General features: G+C 45.8%; 1 protein-coding gene across 3 annotated transcripts in view; it reads left to right on the forward strand.

Moving 5' to 3' along the window:
- Positions 1-1828: 1828 nt before the first annotated feature.
- The window catches only part of frmd5 (FERM domain containing 5), a 124526-nt gene continuing 105888 nt past the window's right edge, over positions 1829-20466 (forward strand). For 2 of the 3 annotated variants that reach the window (XM_033050463.1, XM_033050464.1), the window contains exon 1: positions 1829-2123. In XM_033050463.1, the coding sequence (XP_032906354.1) occupies positions 2022-2123 (102 nt within the window). In that variant the 5' untranslated portion in view covers positions 1829-2021. The remainder of the gene's footprint in view (positions 2124-20466) is intronic. The other variant, XM_033050466.1, reaches the window with a different exon arrangement.

The following is a 20466-nucleotide window of genomic DNA, read 5'->3' on the forward strand; positions in this document are numbered from 1 at the left end:
CGCACTGTGACCGGCTATGCAGTCATGAGTATAGAGTGAGTACAGCAGGGGGCTGAGCACGCAGTCTTACAGGTCGAGGATCCAATTGTAGAGGGTTGCGCAGAGACCCAGTAACCAGCTTGGAGCGGATGATTGTGTTAAATGCCGAGCTGTAATCGATGAATAACAGCCTGACATATGAGTTTTTGTTGTCCAAGTGGTCCAGAGCGGAGTGGAGGGCCAGCGAGATTGCATCCACCGTTGATCTGTTGTGGCGGTAAGCGAACTGCAGTGGGTCCAGGTTTTTGTTGAGGTAGGATTTGCTCCATGATCAACCTCTCAAAACACTTCCTAATTTGAAGAAGGACATTACTGCTATTGAGGGAGTGCGGCTTAGGTTCACCAGGTTAATTCTCGGGATGGCAGGAATGACTTTTGATGAAAGAATGGGTCGATTGGGCTTGTATTCACTGGAATTTAGAAGGATGAGAGGGTATCTTATAGAAACATTTAAAATTCCTAAAGGATTGGACAGGCTAGATGCAGAAAAAAATGTTCCTGATGTTGGAGGAGTCCAGAACCAGGGGTCACAGTTTAAGAATAAGGGGTAGGCCATTTTGGACTGAGATGAGGAAAAACCTTTTCACCCAGAGTTGTGAATCTGTTAATTCTCTGCCACCGAAGGCAGTGGAGGCCAATTCACTGCATGTTTACAAGAGGGGGTAGATTTAACTCTTAGGGCTCTAGGAATCAAGGGATATGAGGAAAAAGCAGAAATGGGGTATTGATTTTAGATAATCAGCCATTATCATATTGAGTGGCGATGCTGGTTCGAAGGGCCGAATAGCCTACTCCGTCGCCTATGTTTCTATCTGACTATCCCCCCCCCCTTCATATATGTCATCTATTACCTACCACGCTCTGTCCTACCCCTCCTATCTTCCAGTACTCTCGCCCCCCCCCCCCCCCCCCCCGCAACAATCAGTCTGAAGAAGGGTCCCGACCTGCAAGGTTACCAATCCACAATTTATAGGGATGCTGTCTGACCCGTTGAATTACTCCAACACTTTGTGTCATTGTCTGCGCTAATGTGATGGATCGGCCACAACGTTATTGAATAGCAGTCACGGGGAGCCGAATGGCCTGCACCTGCTTCTATTTCCTATGCTCCGTGGCGGTGCTGGCACTGGTGGAGCCTTTTGTCTCCTTGTATTCGCTGCCTGCCTGTGCTTTCTCCGGCTACGGGCTCTTTCCACCGTAACATTCCCAACGGGGCTGAAACTGTTCTTGGAAATGGGAACAGTTCCAGCGTTGTGGCTGAATCCCACCTTGTACCGATCCCCCCCAACCGATCTGCCAGATAATAAAGGCAGATTTATGCACAACAGCAACCAGGAGCTGTGCAGAGGCGCTGCAGACACGCGGAGAGAACAAATTAAACCCGGTGCTGTCGGAGCCATTATTACACGACATTTACAAGGCAGTAGGCACAATGGGAAATGCAGAACCAGCGGACAAAAAATACGAAACAATTCGATGCAAATACCGAATTAAAATCCTGGCAGATCACATTATTTATTGCATTGCAAAAAAAAAGCATTTAACTCGGAGTCCTGCACAAGATTGCCTCCAATTCCTGCAACGACCTTCCTCTCCAGTGTACACGCTCCCTCTGCCCGGGCCCGCTGGTCTCTGCCCGCCTATTGGTTGGCGTTAAGCCCCGCCTACCTCGACCCCGCGGCTATTGGGTGGAACCCACGCCACTCAGGCAACGCATGTCGTTGATTGGAGCAGCGGGCTGCCCGTCAGGGGCTGCTCCAGACCCCGCCCCCCCCCAGGGGCAGACGGATACTTTTGTGGCGGCCGATAGTTTGTGTTAAAGGGCCGCGTCAGCTGGCGGCAGCGATGAAAGGGCAGCCCGGCCACAGCGCGCTAGCGAGCAGCCGGCGACCGCGGTAAAAGCCCAGCAAATCACACACAGCCGGCTCCCGGCGGATCGGTTGCCTTTCTGCGGCTCCCCCGCCGCCTCACACAGCTGAAAGATGCTCAGCAGGCTGAGGAGCGGCAGCATCAGGAACCTGGACCGCGAGTTCGACTGCACTGTCAGGCTGCTGGACGATTCCGAGTATCCTTGCACCATTCAGGTCAGTGCGGGGACCGACGCGGCCGCGTGTGTGAATGAAACACTTTGCATCTCTTATGTTCAATCCGCGGGCGTGAATGTTTGATAACGGAGTTACTGTCTGTGTGCGGATGCAACGCCGAGCTATTCAGCGGCCAACCTGCGCCGAATGAATGGGACGCCGGTCGCGGCGAAGCCCGATTACATCAGTGGAAGCGGGCTTGAACTTCTCTGTTAAACTGTTGGTCCTCACTCCATCCTCCCCATGGTTTTCATAATGTAACTTCAACAAAATGTAGGGAGTGCTTCTGCCACGGCACAGAGCTCCCGTGGCGTGGGAGAAGCAATTTAATTGTGCACATTGCATGGCCTAAAGCGATGATTTGCTGTGGATTAGGTGCCTTTCTGGTGGTTGGTGTTAGAGAACGGAGAATGATTAGGATCAAAGTAGGATAACTCTTGGACGTTCAGACGAGCATATCACTCCGGGAAGATTAATAAATCTGGGGCTTTAGAATTGTAGTGATCTCGATTCCACAGAGGGTAACACAAAGAGATATTAATTGAGACACAAGGAATTGCAGATGCTGGAATCTTGAGTAAAACAGTCACGAGTAAAACACAAAGTGCTGGAGGAAATCAACGGGCCAGGTAGCATTTGTGGGGGGAATGGGCAGGCTGACTGATCCCGATGCATCTCTGCACCAGCGTTGAGTGCTGAATCTGGGGGGATTGCAATTTAAGTTTCTTAGTGCTGGTCGTGTGCTAAATGTCATCAACTCCAATTCATCTCCTCCCGCTCCCCCAAGCCGGTCCATTGCGGTTCCCCAAACGAATGTGTGCAAAGTACAAGATAACTTTGGTGAAATAAGCTGTTCTTTGGTTGGACGGGTCCCTGCCATTGGCAGCGGCAGGGCGCGAGTAAGGACCAGTGGCGTCCTGCAGCGAAGATGCTTTGTGGCTCGCGGGTACGCCTCACGTCATGGTTTACTCGGGCTGTAGTAATATGTACTGGCACGGAGAATGACATTGAGCAAAGCCGCAGATGTAAACAATAAAAAAACCCGAGTAAAACAAGGTGACGGCTGCGGACTGGAAGTTGACAGCGCAGCAGACGGCGCTAATGTCACTGTATGTCCTTACTAGCCCGCAACCTTCACACCGAGCACCTCTACGCTGGTAACGTGTCCCCAGGCACTTTACAGCATAGGAGGCAAAACCTAACGTCGTGACACCTTAGAAAGAAAATTACTGTGCTATTTAAAGCACAAACGTTAAAGCAATCATTGTCTTTTTCAAGCATATTTAGTCATCGACAGGGTGCAGAGGTCTCTGGTGGGGTCAGCATGTATTATCAGCCCAGACTGGGGAGGAGGCTAAGATGTAACTATATTGGTGAATTTTTAAATATATATCAAAATAAACTTTATTCAAGGCAAAAATATGTACAATACAGGAACCGTGCAAAAAACTCATCCGACATTATCGGAGGCTACACTGTTTACACTATATTGGTGAAATAAAACAAAACAGATAATGTTGGAAACACTCAGCAGGTCAAGCAGCGTCTGTGGAGTGAGAAATACGTTTCAAGTCAACCACCTTTCATCTGCTGTGACCTGAACCATTTAGCTCTGTTTCGCTCACCTCAGCATCTTTTTGTTTCAAGCATCTTTTTTTTTCATTTATTTCAATTTTCTCATGGTTTTCGAATCAAATACAGGTCAGAGCGGGCAAGAAACATTGATTTTCTTCCATGAAGAACACCAATGACCAGATGGGGTTGGACAAACATCTGCCGGTTTTCTGGTCTTCTAAATTCCAGATTCCAGATTCATTTGATTTTATTGTATTAAATTCCTTTGATGCATATATGATTCGAATTTGTCTCTGGATTAATGATCCAGAACACTAGCTAATAGTTTTAGCCTGATCACTGAAGTGAATTTTACGGAATATCTTAAAGGAGAATGAGGTTTTCTGAAGGAAATGTCTTGGTAGCTGAATGCGTGGTTCTCAATATTGCAGAGGCCAGGATTGGGAGAGCACCTAGATCCTGGAAGGTTGTAGGTCTGGAATGATGGGACTGAGGAGGTTAAAGAATGCTGAAGGTGGAGGTAACATTGATAGTAGGGTACAGGAAATGCAAGTAACAGAGAGAGGGTGGGTTGAACTGACACAGAGGGTGGGTTGGAGGTTACTGAGGGAAGAAAGGGAGAGAAGCAGGGATGGAAGAGGTGAAGGAATTGCTCTCGGCATTCAATGGATACTTCTGAAGGATGGTTGCAACATAGGAACACAGTAGGGTATCATTATTAAATTATATCCATCCGTTTGAGTTAGCAAATAACTGGATTTAATATTATTATTCTGATTTAGCAATTTCTACACCCTGTTAGAAAGTTCTACTCTCTCAGTGCTCGTCTGGTGTCCAATGTTTCTGGACTTCATCTGATTTCACGGTTGCTTCTTCTGACCTCCAAAATAACATCTTCTCGATGTATCTTTGATAGAGAATTCACCCCTGGTTTACATAATATTTTGTCACAGTCTGAACCTTGGAGCCAAAGTATTATTATAGGAATCCATTCCAATTCTTCCAAGGGCAGTATTTTTCCCCATGGTGTAGCATTCAGAGCAATGCCCACCAGTCCAAATATGATCCAATGAAGGGTTTGTGCAGTTTGGTAAAACTTTCAACCTTTTTATTCTACCAACCTAATTGTAAAAGCTATCATTTCATTTGTTTTCTTTTTGGTGTACCTAGTTCTGACTGCTCTTGGGATGGTACTTTGGTACAGCTAGCAGAGCTGTTACATTTGTGCCCCAAGACTAGGTTCACTCCTGACCGCCAATGCTGCCCATGTGGAGTTTGCCTGTTCGCCCACATCGGTTTTCTCTCGGTGCTCTAGTTTTCTTCCACAACTCAAAGGCATGCAAGTGGTAGATTGATCAGCCACTGCACATTGCCCTGGAATGTAGCTGAGTGGTAGGTTGTGAGAAGAATTAAATGGGATTGGTGTAACTGGGTGCTTGATGGTCAACATGGATTTGATGGGCTGCAGGATCTGTTTCTGTGCTGTGTGACTCTATGATATTCTAGTAAAACCTTAAGTTATTTTTGGACTCCACCGTTTACATATTTTACAAATATATAATCTCACAGTGGCCTGTGTGTAAAAAAAAAAAAGCATCTATTGCCATTTTTCCCAACCACTATGTCTGCATAGTTTTAACATTTGTCAACATGAATTACTAATTGCCAAATTTTGTGTCATTAATAAATATTGATAAATAGCAATCCATTGTGTATTCAACTGTGGATGAGGCTCTCTCAGAGCGAGTGCCCAGTTGAAAATGTTGTGCATATTTACAATAGCCACTCAACCACTTTGGCAGTGGCACCCAAGGGGAGCTAAGCCAGAGAAGGCCAATCGAGCATGATGTGAACGCTTAACACTCTTATGTCTGAAGTAGGGTCTCGACCCAAATCGTCACCCATACCTTCTCTCCAGAGATGCTGTCTGTCCTGCTGAGTTACTCCAACTTTTTGCGTCTATCTTCGGTTTAAACCAGCATCTGCAGTTCCTTCCTACACTCTTATGTTGAAGTTGGGAATTAGTTAACCATTGTTTTAATTATATTTTAACCATAATAATATTATTTGCTCACTTAGTAAATCCACAGACTGAGTAAAATTAGTCTTAATTTGAACCAGAAATATATTCGGACAGACAACTTAAAGTAGAGAAACGAGGAACTGTTGATGCTAGTTAGAAAAAAGAGACAAAGAGCTGGAGTAACTCATCGGGTCAGGCAGCATCTCCGGCGAACATGAAAAGGTCATGTTTTGGGTCAGGACTCTTCTTCAGTACAGGTACAGGAGGCCAGTCAGCCAAACAAGCTGTTCTTCCATTCATTGGTGCCTTGGTTCTGTAACCAATGGCAACCTTATCTTGCAGATATACTGTCAAAGGAAAAAAGCCCTGCAGAATGATGGAAATTAGGAATAAAAATAGGTAATACTGGAATTCTCAGCAAGCAAGGCAGCATGTATGGAGGAGAAAACAGTTAATGTACCAGGTTGAAGACCCTTTATCAAAGTATGGTCAATTTTAGATTGGAAATTTCCAATCCACTCTGACATCAATCTTGTTTATGGAGAGAGATCCCGAATTCAGCTCCCCCGAGCTGGAAAAAGGGCTTCCTGATATAAGCCCAGGAGTGCTCTATTCAACCTAAACAAAATTACATGGCTGCACAAGACAAATGCTGTCTTTGTTCTGAAGATAGACATAAAATGTAGTAAGTCAGCGGGCAGCATCTCTGGAGAAAAGAAATAGGTGATGTTTCGTGTCGGGGCCTTTCTGAAGATCTGATGTGCTTATGGAGGCATACTATACACACATTGTTTGCCACATACCCGATGTTACACAGCAGTATACTTCATTGACTATACACCGCTGAGGTCATGAGGTGCTACCTAAATTCAAGTCTCTTTATTCTGTTTGGGACATTTCAGTGTTCTTTCTGGGATATATGACAATAAAACTCTTGACTCTTGACTCTGCTCAGTGTTCAGCAGTTAACAGACTTCTTGAAGTGTTTAAGGAACACATTCATTAATTGCAACTAATCTTGTCAGTGACTGAAATAACGTCTGGGTAATTAAAACCGTAATCATATCCATTATATAAAACCAATAATGGTTGAATTGTAAGATTCTGCCCCCAGCTCCCTCTCTTGAACTTGCAATGAAAATGTGGAGATAATTGCTGCAGTGTTTCTTATTCTGTTTTAATAATGTGATTTGAGGTTTAAAACAACTCATTTAAATGGGCAGAGTTGTTCCAGGTTGTATGTGCTATTTTGACAATTTAGTAAATGACCTTGAAGGATACTTGCTATATTCTGTGCAGCATGGTTGTAAGGACAGGTGAGGGATGTGGGGTTTTCAATGGGGAACTGGGTTTAGCATGGAGCTGAGGGTTGGTGGTTGGTGGACAGTTTGAGTGTTACTTTGTACCAATGCTCACAAATCACTGCTGTAACCAATCTCAAAAACAGCTATGTTGCAAAACTATTTTGGTGCCAATACAACTCAAAATGATTGATTTCATTTCCTTTCCCCTCAATCTTCAAAGAGTATATAGTAGCCTGGTTATTATGTTACTGGACTACAGATCCAGAATCTTAGGTTCAAATCCCATCTTGCATTTGGGAATAAATTCACTTAGCTAAATAAATCCAGAATTTTAAAATGTTGACATCAGCGTTGGTGACTGGAAATCTACCAGTTAGTCGTCAAATCCCATGCGGTTCCTTAACATTCCTCAGTGAAGGAAACTGATGATCAACTGAAAGTCCTGACTCACGATAAAGTGGTACATTGTTAAAGGTGCTTTGAAATGCATTGAGTAAGCCATTATATTTAAGGGTGATTAGAGGTGGGTAATGAATTGTGGTCTTCAGTGATGCTCACATTCTGTAAATGAAAACAAAAATGGTGTCATGTCAAACATGTCTGTGGCTAAATGTAGAAAAAAGGAACTGCAGTTGTTGGTTTGCACAAAAGGTAACAAAGTGCTGGAGTAACTCAGCAAGTCAGGCAGCATCTCTGGAGAACATGGATAGGTGATGATTCTTGTCAGGACTGTTCTTCAGACTGGAGCAGGGCCCCGACCCGAAACGTCACCTATCCATGTTCTCCAGAGATGCTGCTAGACCCGCTAAGAGTTACACCAGCACTCTGTCCTTTCATATCCATGACTAAACTTGTACTCGCATGTACTAAAGGCCCAGCACTTCCTGCCGGGGGAGCCACCCATACCCACCATTAATGGACCTGCTAAGTCCACCCTGGTTTACGTTGCATGGATCTCCAATGAGAAGTTCCAATTTTCATCAGCGAAGTCTAGAACAGCGCACAGTCTCTCATGTGTAAACATCAAATTGTGTCAGGGCCAGAACAAACCCATCTCACTGAAAAGCTGAAAGAAACAATGTTGACTTGTTCTGCTATGTCCTTTTGGTTTAGCTGGCTGTAAAAACTCGTGAATGTCTCTAATCAATATATTTAAAAAAGCTATTAAGAATAATTAAACAATTAAAAGCATTTAAATATACTACATTAATTAAAATATTCATATGAATATATTAATTGCACACCTGAATCATGTATCCATTCACATCATTGGAATGTTTAGTCCTGTTGTCCTTGTGCTAGATATCCTGGCCATATATTAGGAGGACAAGTTCCTCAACATTACACCTCTTGGGAAGCTTAAAACGTCCCATATTGCTTGGGTGTTATGAATTTCCTGGCACTGGGGAGTGTTCGTAATTCTACAGGGAAGTGATGGCTTTTCACAGGAAAATACTTTCCAATTCTTATTGGGCTCAATGTCCCAATGTGCCTGTGATATCCCTTTACAGCTCCACTGTGTAATGGGTGTCACATAAATGCATGTTATTGTTAAATCATAATCCAAATTTTGTAAGGCATGGTCTGTAGATGTTGCTGGATTCTTGTAACTGAAGCACATTTTACTTTAAATTTACTGAAGTCCTGGATATGCTCTCTTCTAAGATGTTTCTGTAACCAAGGATTTACACTGCTGTGATTGTCCAATTGTCAGGATAATACTAATAAGCATGAAGAAGGTGTGCCAGTGCTTCTACATTCTTAAAATGCTCCAACTAACCTCAACAGGTGCACAGTTGAAAGTATCCTGACTGGTTGCATCACAGACTGGTATGGCAGTCAGGTGTCAGAGGTTATGGGGAGAAGGTAGGTGAATGGAGTTAGGAGGGAGAGATAGATCAGCCATGGCAGAGTAGACTTGATGGGCCTAATTCTACTCCTGTCACTCCTGACCTTATGGCAGTTCCAATGCAAAGGAAAGCAAGAGGTGGAAGAGTGCAGTGGACTCAGCCCGTCAATCATGGGCACAGCCCTCCATAAGGCAGCATCCGTCATCAAGGATTCCCACCATCAGCCCATGTCCCTTTTTTTTTTTGCTGCTAACGTCAGGCACAAGGTACAGTAGCCTGAAGTCCCGCATCACGGGGTTTTGGAACAGCTATTTTTCTACAATCATCAGGACCTTGAACTGACCTGCACAACCCTAATCCTACCTCAGCAACAGAAAACTTCAGTTTCACCTCTTACACTACCAGAGATTTGTTACATGATTGTGTTTGTGCACTAATGTTTTGTATTTTGCACAATCCTTTTCTTTTCATTGTCTTAATTTATGTAGAATTAGTGTTTTGCAGCCAATGAACTACAGTCACTATTGCAGCGTGGGAAACGCAGCAACCAGTTTCAGCAGAGCAAGCTCCCACAGACAACAACATGATATTGGCCAGCTCTTTGATGTTGAATAAGGAGTAAATATTCCCTCCACTAGATTTCCTGTAAATGGTTTCAGAGGAGTATTTGCACGAGAGTGGGCGGGATTTCCAGTTGCTTTCTTTTCTTGTTCAAGGGACATTACTGGCATAAAGTGTCTATTCCCCCATTGTGTTGGACTGAGAAAGAAGTTAAACACTTTGTGGGTGGAAGTAACTGAAGTCGTAAATAGTTTGGGTAAGGACTTCCCTCCTGAAATGGGCATGAGTGAAGATAGACACAAAGTGCTGGAGTAACTCAGCCAGTCAGGCAGCATCTCTGGAGAAAAAGGATGGGTGACGCTTTGGGTTGGAACCCTTCAGACTGAATGTAGGGGGGGGTGGGGGTGGAACTAAAGGCAGAGTGGAAGCAGAGTGATCCAAGTAGGCGTGAAATCTGAATGAATCAGATTCGGATTATATCAAAACACAATGTGCTGGAGGAACTCAATGGTCAGGCAGCATCTGTGGAGGGAATGGGCAGACAAATCTGATTATAACAGTCTCATAGTTTTATAGTAGCTGTTCTCAATCCTAACTTGAATTGAATTATTTGATTTTAAATTCTCACTGCTGAGGGTGTGATGGCAAAGAAATATGAAATGCGTATCTCTGGGTTAATGGTCCTGAACTCTGGCTGCTGGTCTGTTAACTTAACCACATGCTGTTGGCATATCCCACCTCATCACCCCCCCCCCCCCCACATCGTTGCCTCCAGCAGTGTAGCCCTCCATCAGTATCCCACTGGACACCAACAGACAATTGTGTCCGTGCAGGAATTGAACCTGCAGAGGCTGAAGCTGGAGCACTGTCCTCAGAACCACACGGACATGCTGTGTAAAAGGTGAACAGTTGTTAGTGTTGAAACCAAAAGTATCCGCAGTCTGTAGGAGGACGGGGTAGTAGTAACCTTGAGATGAAACGGTCACCACGTTTACCTGGAAATGGTTTCTGCAGGTTCACAGCTGTTTCCCTTTTGTGATATTTTAGTTTGCTTTTCCAATCACGTCCAGAAAATTCTCTTTTATTTTGTGCGAATGGCTTTTTTTTTTTTAGTGCTGTGTTCAATTTCCCTTCAGACAAGTACTGAGCTGCACGTGTCTTCTGTGCAACTCCGATCATTTTGCGGTCAAGGTTACTCACGAGCCTTCATTAACTCCTCCCTCGTCGCAACGAATCCCCTCCCCTCCTCATTTCAAGCCACAAAAGGAGCTCCATGGCATCTGGAGGAAATATCACACGAGACCTGTACTGAATCTTACGGAGATTTCCCCGCTTGTCCCGTTCGGTTTGGGGTTTTGTCAAATGCTCCGTGCCCTCATTCCACAAGTGAACACATCAGAATGCAGCGGGCATCCTGAGACCGGAACATTTTTCAGCTGAGCGATCTGCTGCCCCTCCCCCGCACTCAGACCCCACCGCCTGAGCTGCTGACTTCACTCCGTCATTACCCTTGCTGTTATTTCCAATCCTCTGAGACGCTTCCTCAGTGTCAGTGCTTTACTTGGATCACCGATTCCATTAATTCCATCCGAAGCAGTGAATTGCTTTGACTTAACAGCCCGACTCAAGAAAGCAACCCAGTTGTGCAAGAACTGAAAGATGAAAACGCTTTACTGCAGCTTGAACTGGAATTTCAAGGAGTGTTTTATTTTTAGCCAAATAATATTAGAAGATGAGGGTAAACCTCACTATTCTGAATATTCCAGCAGTTTGCCCCACTTGCTGATAACACCTTATCCCCCAACCATTGGATTTTGGAGCCTGTTGAGGTTTACATAGGTCAGTAAATATGAAGAGTTGATCAACTATTAGCATGCAGTGAACTCCTTACATGCTTCAAGCAAATTAACATTGAAATATAGACACAAATTGCTGGAGTAATTCAGCGGGTCAGGCAGCATCTCTGGCGAAAAGGAAGAGGTGACGTTTTGGGTCGAGACCCTTCACCAGATTATGAGTCAGGGAGGGGGACACCATAGGTATCGGAAGGTACATCACAAAGCAGAGCTTGCATCGATGACTCGGGAAAGGCAGAGCCCACAATGGTCCATTGTTGGTTTGGTGGCGAGGTGATAACGAAGAAATACAAACGGTGAAATTTTGAACATTGAAAGATGTTGTAGACCAAGATTTTGTCAACTGCTGGTTTACATAAAAGGACACTAAGCACCAGAGACCTAGGTTCGATCCCAACTATGGGTGCTGTCTGTACGGAGTTTGTACGTTCTGCTCGTGGGTTTTTATCCTGGCGCTCCAGTTTCCTCCCACACTACAAAGTTTGTAGGCTAATTGGCTTGGTAAAATTATAAATTTCCCTAGTGTGTGTAGGAAAGTGTTAGTGTGTGGGGATATCTGTTCAGGGTGGGCCGATGGGCCTGTTTCCGCGCTGTATCTCTAAACTAAACTAAAAAGGCCAGCTGTGATACACCAACAGTGTGGATCTTTGGGCCAGGAGACATCTAATTTCCTAAAGTTACTGGGACGAGCCTTCTGTGTTTTCAGCACGCTTGGTACCTAATCTCACTGTTCAGAAAGTGATTATAGTTCTCTCTGTTGGCCCACTGATAACATTACTTGTCCGAGTGATGTTATCATAATAGTTCCACGGAAGGAAGGAATCCACCAACCCAATTTGCCAAATGCTCGCAATGGTGCCTCCATGTGCCCTGTCTCAGAAATCCAAGTTTAATTACCTTGATAGTCACAAGGACTTTAACCCTTTTAGATCCCTGTTATCAGCGATTCCAAACATTGTACTTTTCATCAGGTTTCATTTTGTTGAGAGAGTAGAATTTCTTCGATGCTGAGACTTTTATATTGCAGACTTTAAGAAGCACACTGACAATTGTGTTCTGAGCTAGAGATGGATGGAAGTAATTATAAATCGTCCCAAAACCACATAGCAATAATCACTGGACTTGAAACGAGAGATAGTTATAGAGCGATGCAACATGGAAACAGGTCTATCAACCCAACTCATCCATGCAGAGTTAGCAAGACCGACTTGCCTGTGCCTGTATCCCTCCAACCCTTTTCTATCCAGCTACCTGCAAGCTCTCTTAAACTTGGGCACAAAACTAGCCACCCTCCAGTCTTCCGACACCTCGCCCTATGCTATCAAAGATACAGATATCTCCACCGAGAACTGCTCAATTTATTCCCTAGCTTCTCACAATGTCCTTCAATACATTTGATCAGGTCCCAGGGAACTTATTCACATTGCATTTTAAGAACTTCAGCGCCTCCTCTTAGAAACATAGAAACATAGAAAAGTAGGTGCTGGAGTAGGTCATTCGGCCCTTCGAGCCAGCACCGCCATTCAATATGATCATAGCTGATCTCTTCTGTAATGTGAACTCTCCAAGTACAATATGAACTGTTTCATTAAATGGAAGTGGCTTTGAGGTCTTGGTGAGAAATCTGATGTTGGAACTTAACAAATTTACATAGCGTCTTTCACCACCTCCAGGGTTGAAAAGTGGTCTTGTAATTTTCACAGCAATAAGGTGAGGCATGGTCAATGTTGTGATGTGAACAGTTTATACACAGCAAAAACCTCTTCAACAGTAATGACCAAATAACCTGGTGTTTTCTGTAGAATTAGATGAAAGATAAATGTTTGCTTGGACATCTCCAGGCAGCCCCAAGTTCTTTGAGTAACCTGACAGGTTGGGCTGAAAACTTACTTGAACGTGACAAAACTACACTTGACCGTGTGGCACCTCTTCAGTTCCACACTGGGAGTGTGGGTCCGTGGGTTTGGGTCTCTGGAGTCAGACTTTATCAAGTCAGACTTTTGACTGTGAGGTCAGTGTGTCATTCACTGACTCATGGCCAGCACCCTGGATATATCTTGATGCCAGCACTAAGTGTGTGCAAGACTATTGGCTGTTGATTACATGTGTCTTACATGAAGCTTTGGAAGGGGGGGGGGGGGGGAGAATGATATGGATAAGGTATGGAACAAATGGCAATCAGCTCATTGAATATGGAGATGAAGACTCATGGCAGGAATGGGCTGGCAAAGTCAAGCTGAACTGCTAGAGCGTACTGGCTTAATCACATCAAGAAAGATATTGAACATGCCCTTAACCTTCCCTCGCCACAAGCCACATTGGTAAAGCTGAACATTTTATTTTGAAAGAGGTCACCCTGGTGGTGTTCAGAACATTTGTTAGTCCCGGGCAATGTTAATATGAGAATCATCTTCATGTGATGTAAGTAGACCCTGATTGCCATTGTGTTCCTGGGCACTGGAAGAGCAGAGGCTCAGCTTTGGATCAGGTCAAATTATTCATTATAACTCAGTATCAATGGATGGCAGTGTAAACATTAGCATTTAATGCAATGACTTGTGTTCAAGCTGCTGTGTAATGCTGTTAATTTTTTTTCTGCATCAATATTTTTGTTGTTCGTGTCGTACATCATTGCTGCACAGTTTCAGCTGGCCAGCACTGGCGGAGGCACTGAGATTCAGTGGCACCTTTCGCAGGAGGAAGTCACAATGATTCAGGAGCAGGAACGTGCAGCAAAATAATCTAGTTAGACCAGGCTGCAGAGAGCAAGTGGACAGAGCTGCATCCGGTTCACTGGTAATGCAAATTTAAACCAGAAACGGGGAAAAGATGGAGATGTAGTGGAGGTCTGAAATAGGAGGAAAGATTAAAGGTTTGGATTGGATCATTCATAGAATAACACTATGTTGGAAAAAGCTGTAATCCTTAGAAGCTGACATAAAACCCAACAATCACTGCTCGCTGTAAACATGTCACATCGCAGCACAGAGCAGAGCCAGGCAGGGTTTAACTGCACTGCATAGGAAATATTTCAGCAGGTGATCAGGAGTCTGCACGGTGAGGTAGGTTCTGATGACCATCTTGAGGGGAGCGAGGCCAAGAGGTTTAGGAAGTGATTTTCAGAGTGGAAAACACAGTGTGTATCTGTACACTGTGGATGGCTCGATCGTAATCATGTATTGTCTTTCCGCTGAGCTTTACACTACACCTCAGTACATATGACAATAAACTAAACTGACTAACTAACAAGCACAGCTTGATTGCCTTCAAAGATAATCTAGTGCAGAGATTTTATAGTGTTGAGGAGTTCATAGATGCAAGGTGAGGAGAGAACACGGAGGGATGGGAAAACCAGGAAAAGATGCACAGAGATTCACAGATTTTTGAATATTAAGGGATCTGGGGATAGAACGTAGAACAGTATAGCCTGGGAACAGGCCATTTGGCCCACAATGTACGTACTGAACATGGTTAAACGATTTTTCTCTGCTTGCACGTGATCCATATCCTTGCATATTTATGTGCCGATGTAAAAGCCTCTTAAATGGCCCTACTGTGTCTCCCACCACTACCACCCTGGCACTCATCACTCTCTATGTATTGGTGGGGTGGGGCCAAATAAGCTCCGGACATCGCCTTTAAATTTTCCACCTCACTTTAGTCAGACATTTGTACCCCGAGGACAAAGATTCTCTCTGTCTACCCTATCTATGCCTTTCATAATTTTGTATACTTCTACGAGGTCTCCCCTCAACATCCGACACTCCAGAGAAAACAATCCAAGTTTGTTCAAACTCTCCTTGCAGCTAATATCCTCTAATCCAGGCAGTGTTCTAGTAAACCTCTTCTGCACCCTCTCCAAAGCCTCCATATCTTCTCTGTAATGGGTTAACCAAAGTCCTTTAAAGCTGCAACATGACTTCCTGAAAAGTGCAGGTTTACTACAGGAAAGTTGCCTGGCCGGGAATGATTCCGTGATCCCAGTGAGCAGAGCAACTGGTAGTGTTCCCACCGAGTGAAGCCAAGCCCTCTAGTAGGCCCGGCTCACCTGCCGCGGATGTCGATGGGAGCAACGCCGTGAGAGCGAGGAGGGACCCGCGAGCGACCGCCGAGAGAACGAGGTGGGCCGTTGGAGAGCGGACAGGGCCGCTGAGAATCAAAGGGACCCGGCGGGGGTGGGATGGGGGAGGGGTTGTATACGGGTTGCTGCCACGTGCAACAGCAGGCAGTAGATAGGACTGTGTGGTGAACAGCGCCAAAACATGGTTTGTCAGCGCCAAAACGTGGCGACACTTCTGTACTGCCTAGGTGAGGTCTGCTACATGATTTTACTGGGTTTTATGCAAAGCAAAGCATTTCACAACAACGCATGCATGTGACAACAAAGTATCATGGAATCAACCCCATTTATCTTGCCACCAATCTATATATAGCTACCAACCCACACAACTTTGGAACATGAGAGGAAACTGGAGCACTTAGACAAAACCCATGCAGTCACCAGGAAGATGGGCAAACTCCACACAAATGCACTGGAGGTCAGAATCAGACTCTGGTGGCTGGAGCAGTGAGGCAGTGGCATTAACTGCTGCACTAATACTTGCACTGCACTAGCGAACGCATGCACTGTAGTGACAGCAAGCAAAGTTAGTTTTATCAAACATACTTGCATTTATATATCACCTATAATGATCTCTGGATGTGCCACGTGCAGCCAATGAATAGCACAACCAATGTTGTGATGGAGGGTAATTTAGTGCACACAAGCTCTTACAGATGGCATTGTGATGGTGTCTTTTAAGGATAAATATTAGACAGAGCACTAAGCACTCCCCTGCTCTTCCTCAAACAGTTCCATCCGGAAAGGTGAGTCACATCAAGGTGAGTCGAGTCATTTACCTGGCATTGTTCCACTCACTGCCTGTGCACTGGTGTTCCATTCAATGTTATCTCTCCAGTGAACTACCACTAACTCCAGTGAGTAGGACTGAACCTGGAGCCACAATATGATGGAGCTGAAGCCTATCTGAAGCAACCCTTGTTGCAAGAAATTTGGGTCAGTCACCTGTTACTGTGACAAGTGTGTAATTTATTGCCCAAGATATTTTGTGCTTGGATCAGGATTTCTACCAGAAGAAAGATAAAAATATCATTCTCTAATTCAACATAAACAAAAGCAAGAGATAGATCAGTGCCAAATGAAATTATTTTTTTGCACATAGTACTGAGATTTTTTGAATACTCTGCATTTTCTGGGTAACAACACATGCGTCATCCATGCTGTGACTCATAATTAAAACGGGATTATTAATTATTTTTAATTTGCACTTCTGCGCGTTGTGTATAAACGGATTGCATGACACCCATTGGGACTGACATTCATCCATCCTCGCTGCACAGAGCAAGTTGGGATTCCATGAGTAGGGAAGATACTGGTCCATCGACATTGAAAGCAATGGGAGGGATTGAGTTGGAGGGATTGTGCCCTGGAATTCTTTAGTAATAAGATTGCATCATTTACCAGCTCTGAATAACACGGAGAAAGCAAGTTACTTAATGTTCTGGAGTTGTTCAACTGGAAAAATTACAGAGAAGATTTATGAGGATGTTGCCAGGACTCGGACGACTGAGCTATAGGGAGAGGTTGAGCAGGCTAGGACATTATTCCTTGGAGTGGTGGAAGACGAGGGGTGGTCTCATAGAGCTGTATAAGACCATGAGAGGAATGTAGGGTAAATGCACAGCATTTTTTATGCAGAGTAGGGGATTCAAGAAACAGATTTAAGGTGAGGGGGAAATATTTAAGGGGCTGTCCCACTGCGGCGACCTAATCTGCGAGTTTAGAAGAGTTTGCCGTCGACTCAAACTCACAGCACATGGTCCTAGGAGGTCCTATTAGGTCACTGGAACTCTCCTTCATGCTCGAGGGAAGTTCCCGCTACTTGCGGCCTCAGTTTGGTCGAGGAAAATTTTACAGCATGTTGAAAAATTCTCCGCGAGTAAAAATTGGTCAGCATGGTTCTTTTTAACTCTTCATATTGTGTTTTTGATTTTTGTCTTTGGATTGAATTCTGCCTTGGTGATGTTTTTACTATTTATTTCATTCTGCTTACATGTTTTTACTCTATTTGCTAAATTTTGTAAGGTGTCCTTGAGACTCTTGAAAGGCGCCCATAAATAAAATGTATTATTATTATTATTGTAGTGCAGTAGAGTAGGGTCGCTATGTAGTTACAGGCAGTCGGGGGCAGCCGTAGGCAATCTCCTTCGCTGGCCGGGCATTTTAATTGGCTCATTGCAATTTTCAGGACCAAGGAAAACCGACCGGTAAGTTAAATGCCCACTAAACGTTATTTAACGTTGTCTGGCTTCTTAAAAGTGTCTCCCCCACCTTCTCCCCCCTTCTTTCCCCCCTCCCCCCGCGCTCTCTAAAGGACTTACCGCACACTGAGCAGCTGTCTTTTACCTTCCTGTTCATCGCGGGTGTGAATTTCAGACAGCGCTCCCCCGCTTTCCCTGGTCCCCGCCTTTGCGGAGTGTGTGTGTGCGGTCGGTCGATCCAGCTCAAGGTTTTTCAGGCGAGTTGCCCTCGAGCTTGAAGGTCGAAAACAGTCGCTGAAAGGTCGTGTTGGTGGGACAGTCCCTTTAGTAGGAGCTTGAGGGGCAGCTTTTTTATACAGAGGGTGGTAGGTATATGGAACCAGCTGCCGCAGGAGGGACAGTGACGAGGGAGGGGCAGGTACTAACCAACATTTAAAAAGTATATTTGGACAGTTTCATGGATAGGATGGGTTTGGAGGGATACGTGCCAAAGGCAGGCATGTTGGTTTGCGTGGACAAATTGGGTTGAAGAGCTGTTTCCAAACTGTATGACTCTATTACTCTAACTCTACAGTGAGACTAGCATGCCGAAATGGATGATGTGTTTGAGCATTGTTATAACAGTGCAGGAGGCCCCAGACAGGTCAGTGTACAAACCAGGTGGAGAATTAAAGTGTCAGTCAGTGAGGACCTCTGCTTCTCCCTACGAACTGAGCACAGATGCTCCACAAAAGATCACCCTATCTGTAGAAACAAGGAACTGCAGATGCTGATTTACAAAAGAAGACAGAGTGCTAGAGTATCTCAATGGATCGGGCTACATCTCGGGTGAATGGGGATAGGTGACGTTTTGGGCCAGGACCCCTTCTTCAAATTTTGCTGAACGAAAAGGGTTCTGACCTGAACATCACTTATACATGTTCTCCTGAGATGCTCCCAGCCCCGCTGAGCTACTCCAGCACTCTGTGTCTTCCACCCTCTGTGTTTGGTTCCTCTGGTATAGCGGAGATCACATTGTGAACACCGAATGCAGTGTACTGGATTCGACAAAGTGCAAGTGAATCACTACTTCACCTGGAAAGACCCTTGGGTCCCTGGATGGTGGGATGGAAAGAGATGAAAGGACTGGCATTGCATAGCCTGTGGTTGCAAGGGAAACTGTTGTAAGAATGGGAGTGTATGCCACAGGTGGAAGAGCAGACCAGGGAATTGTGAAGGGAAGTGCTTATGTCTTTGTTTGTGTATGAATCTGCATACACACGCATGTGCACATGCATGTACATGTGTGAGTGTTGCCTGGTGAGGACGGGTTGGTACACGGTTCCAGGCCCCTTATGATGAAGGATTGGCCCAGGAGATTTGTCTCTGGGTGCCTTTATCTATATTACTAAATCTCTGTTCTTGACCGCTTTTGGCCTTCTGTGCTGCAATTTCCGAGAGAACGCCGCCACATACGGCCGTCATTTTTGGCCACCTCGCTCAGAGCCCCCCTCCGCCGCATGTGTGCCGAGGATTTTTCCCGTCGATGAAAAATGACAGAGATATTAATGTTTTTACAAAATTCCCCATTCTCTCTGCTGCCCCCGCTGGCGGCAGGGGGGAGGGTGGGACTATAAAACCAGGAAGTGGTGTGCCTCAATTAATCTCAGCAAGATGGAGCTCTGTCAATTAGTCTCTGTCACTCTGAATGACACTGAACAAATGTCTACAGCAGTGAGTACCCTTAATTTGGTTTGAAAATGAAAATATGGTTGGAGGTAAAAAAGCACTGCCTGCAAATGGTTGTTTGGGTTTGGGTTGAAGTAAAAAGGCACTCTCTCTCTCTCTCCCCCCTCTCCTCTCTCCCCCTCTCCTCTCTACCCCCTCTCCTCTCTCCCCTCCCCTCCCCCCCTCCCCTCTCCTCCTCTCCCCTCCCTCTCTCCTCTCTCCCCCTCTCCTCTCTCCCCCCTCTCCTCTCCCCCTCCTCTCCTCTCTCCCCCCTCTCCTCTCTCCCCCCCTTCCTCTCCTCTCCCCCCCCCCTTCCTCTCCTCTCCCCCTCTCCCCCCCCCTCTCTCTCCTCTCCTCTCCCCCCTCTCCTCTCCCCCCTCTCCTCTCCCCCCTCTCTCTCTCTCTCCCCTCTTTTTCTCCCCCTCCTCCCCTCCAACCCCTCCTCCACCATCCCTCCCCTAAACCCACACCCCTACCCCCTTCCCTCCACCCTCCCTCCCCCTCCCTGCTCCCCACCTCTCCCCCGCCCCTCATCTCACCCCCTCTCAGCACACCCTCTCTCTCCCTCCTCCCCCCCTCCCCCCCTCCCTCTCTCCCCTCCATCCCCTCCCCCACCCTCCCTCCCCTAAACCCCCTCCCCTCCACATCCCCTACCCTCTTCCCTCCTCCCTCCCCCTCCGTGCTCCCCACCTCTCCCCCTCACCCCCCTCTCAGCACCCCCTCTCTCTCCCCCTCACTCTCACCCTCTCTCTCTCCTCCCCCACCTTTCCCCCCTCAGCCACCCTTCCTCTTCTCCTCCTCTCCACCCCCTATCCTTCTTGCCCCTCTCTCTGTGTATCTGTCTCTCTCTCTGTCTCTGCCCCTTCTCTCTCTGCCCTCACTCTCTACCCCCGCCACCCCCCCCCCCCCCCCCTCTCTAGATGTGACTGCAAGTTGGGGGCTATGCGTCAGTAGATAGGGTGGTTATGGGGTAAAAGGAGCAAATTAATAATATCAAGGGGGGTAATTATCGTGAGTGCGGGGGGGGGGGTTGTTAGTGTGTGACGCTGCATGCCGCCTCCCCCCCCACAACCGCACGTTGGGGGAACAGACCCAACGGGTCTGTACTTGGTCTAGTAAGGAGTAAAATAACAGTAATGGGCTCGG

This window comes from Amblyraja radiata, chromosome 34, assembly GCF_010909765.2.
Source record: "Amblyraja radiata isolate CabotCenter1 chromosome 34, sAmbRad1.1.pri, whole genome shotgun sequence".
Classification (NCBI taxonomy): domain Eukaryota; kingdom Metazoa; phylum Chordata; class Chondrichthyes; order Rajiformes; family Rajidae; genus Amblyraja; species Amblyraja radiata.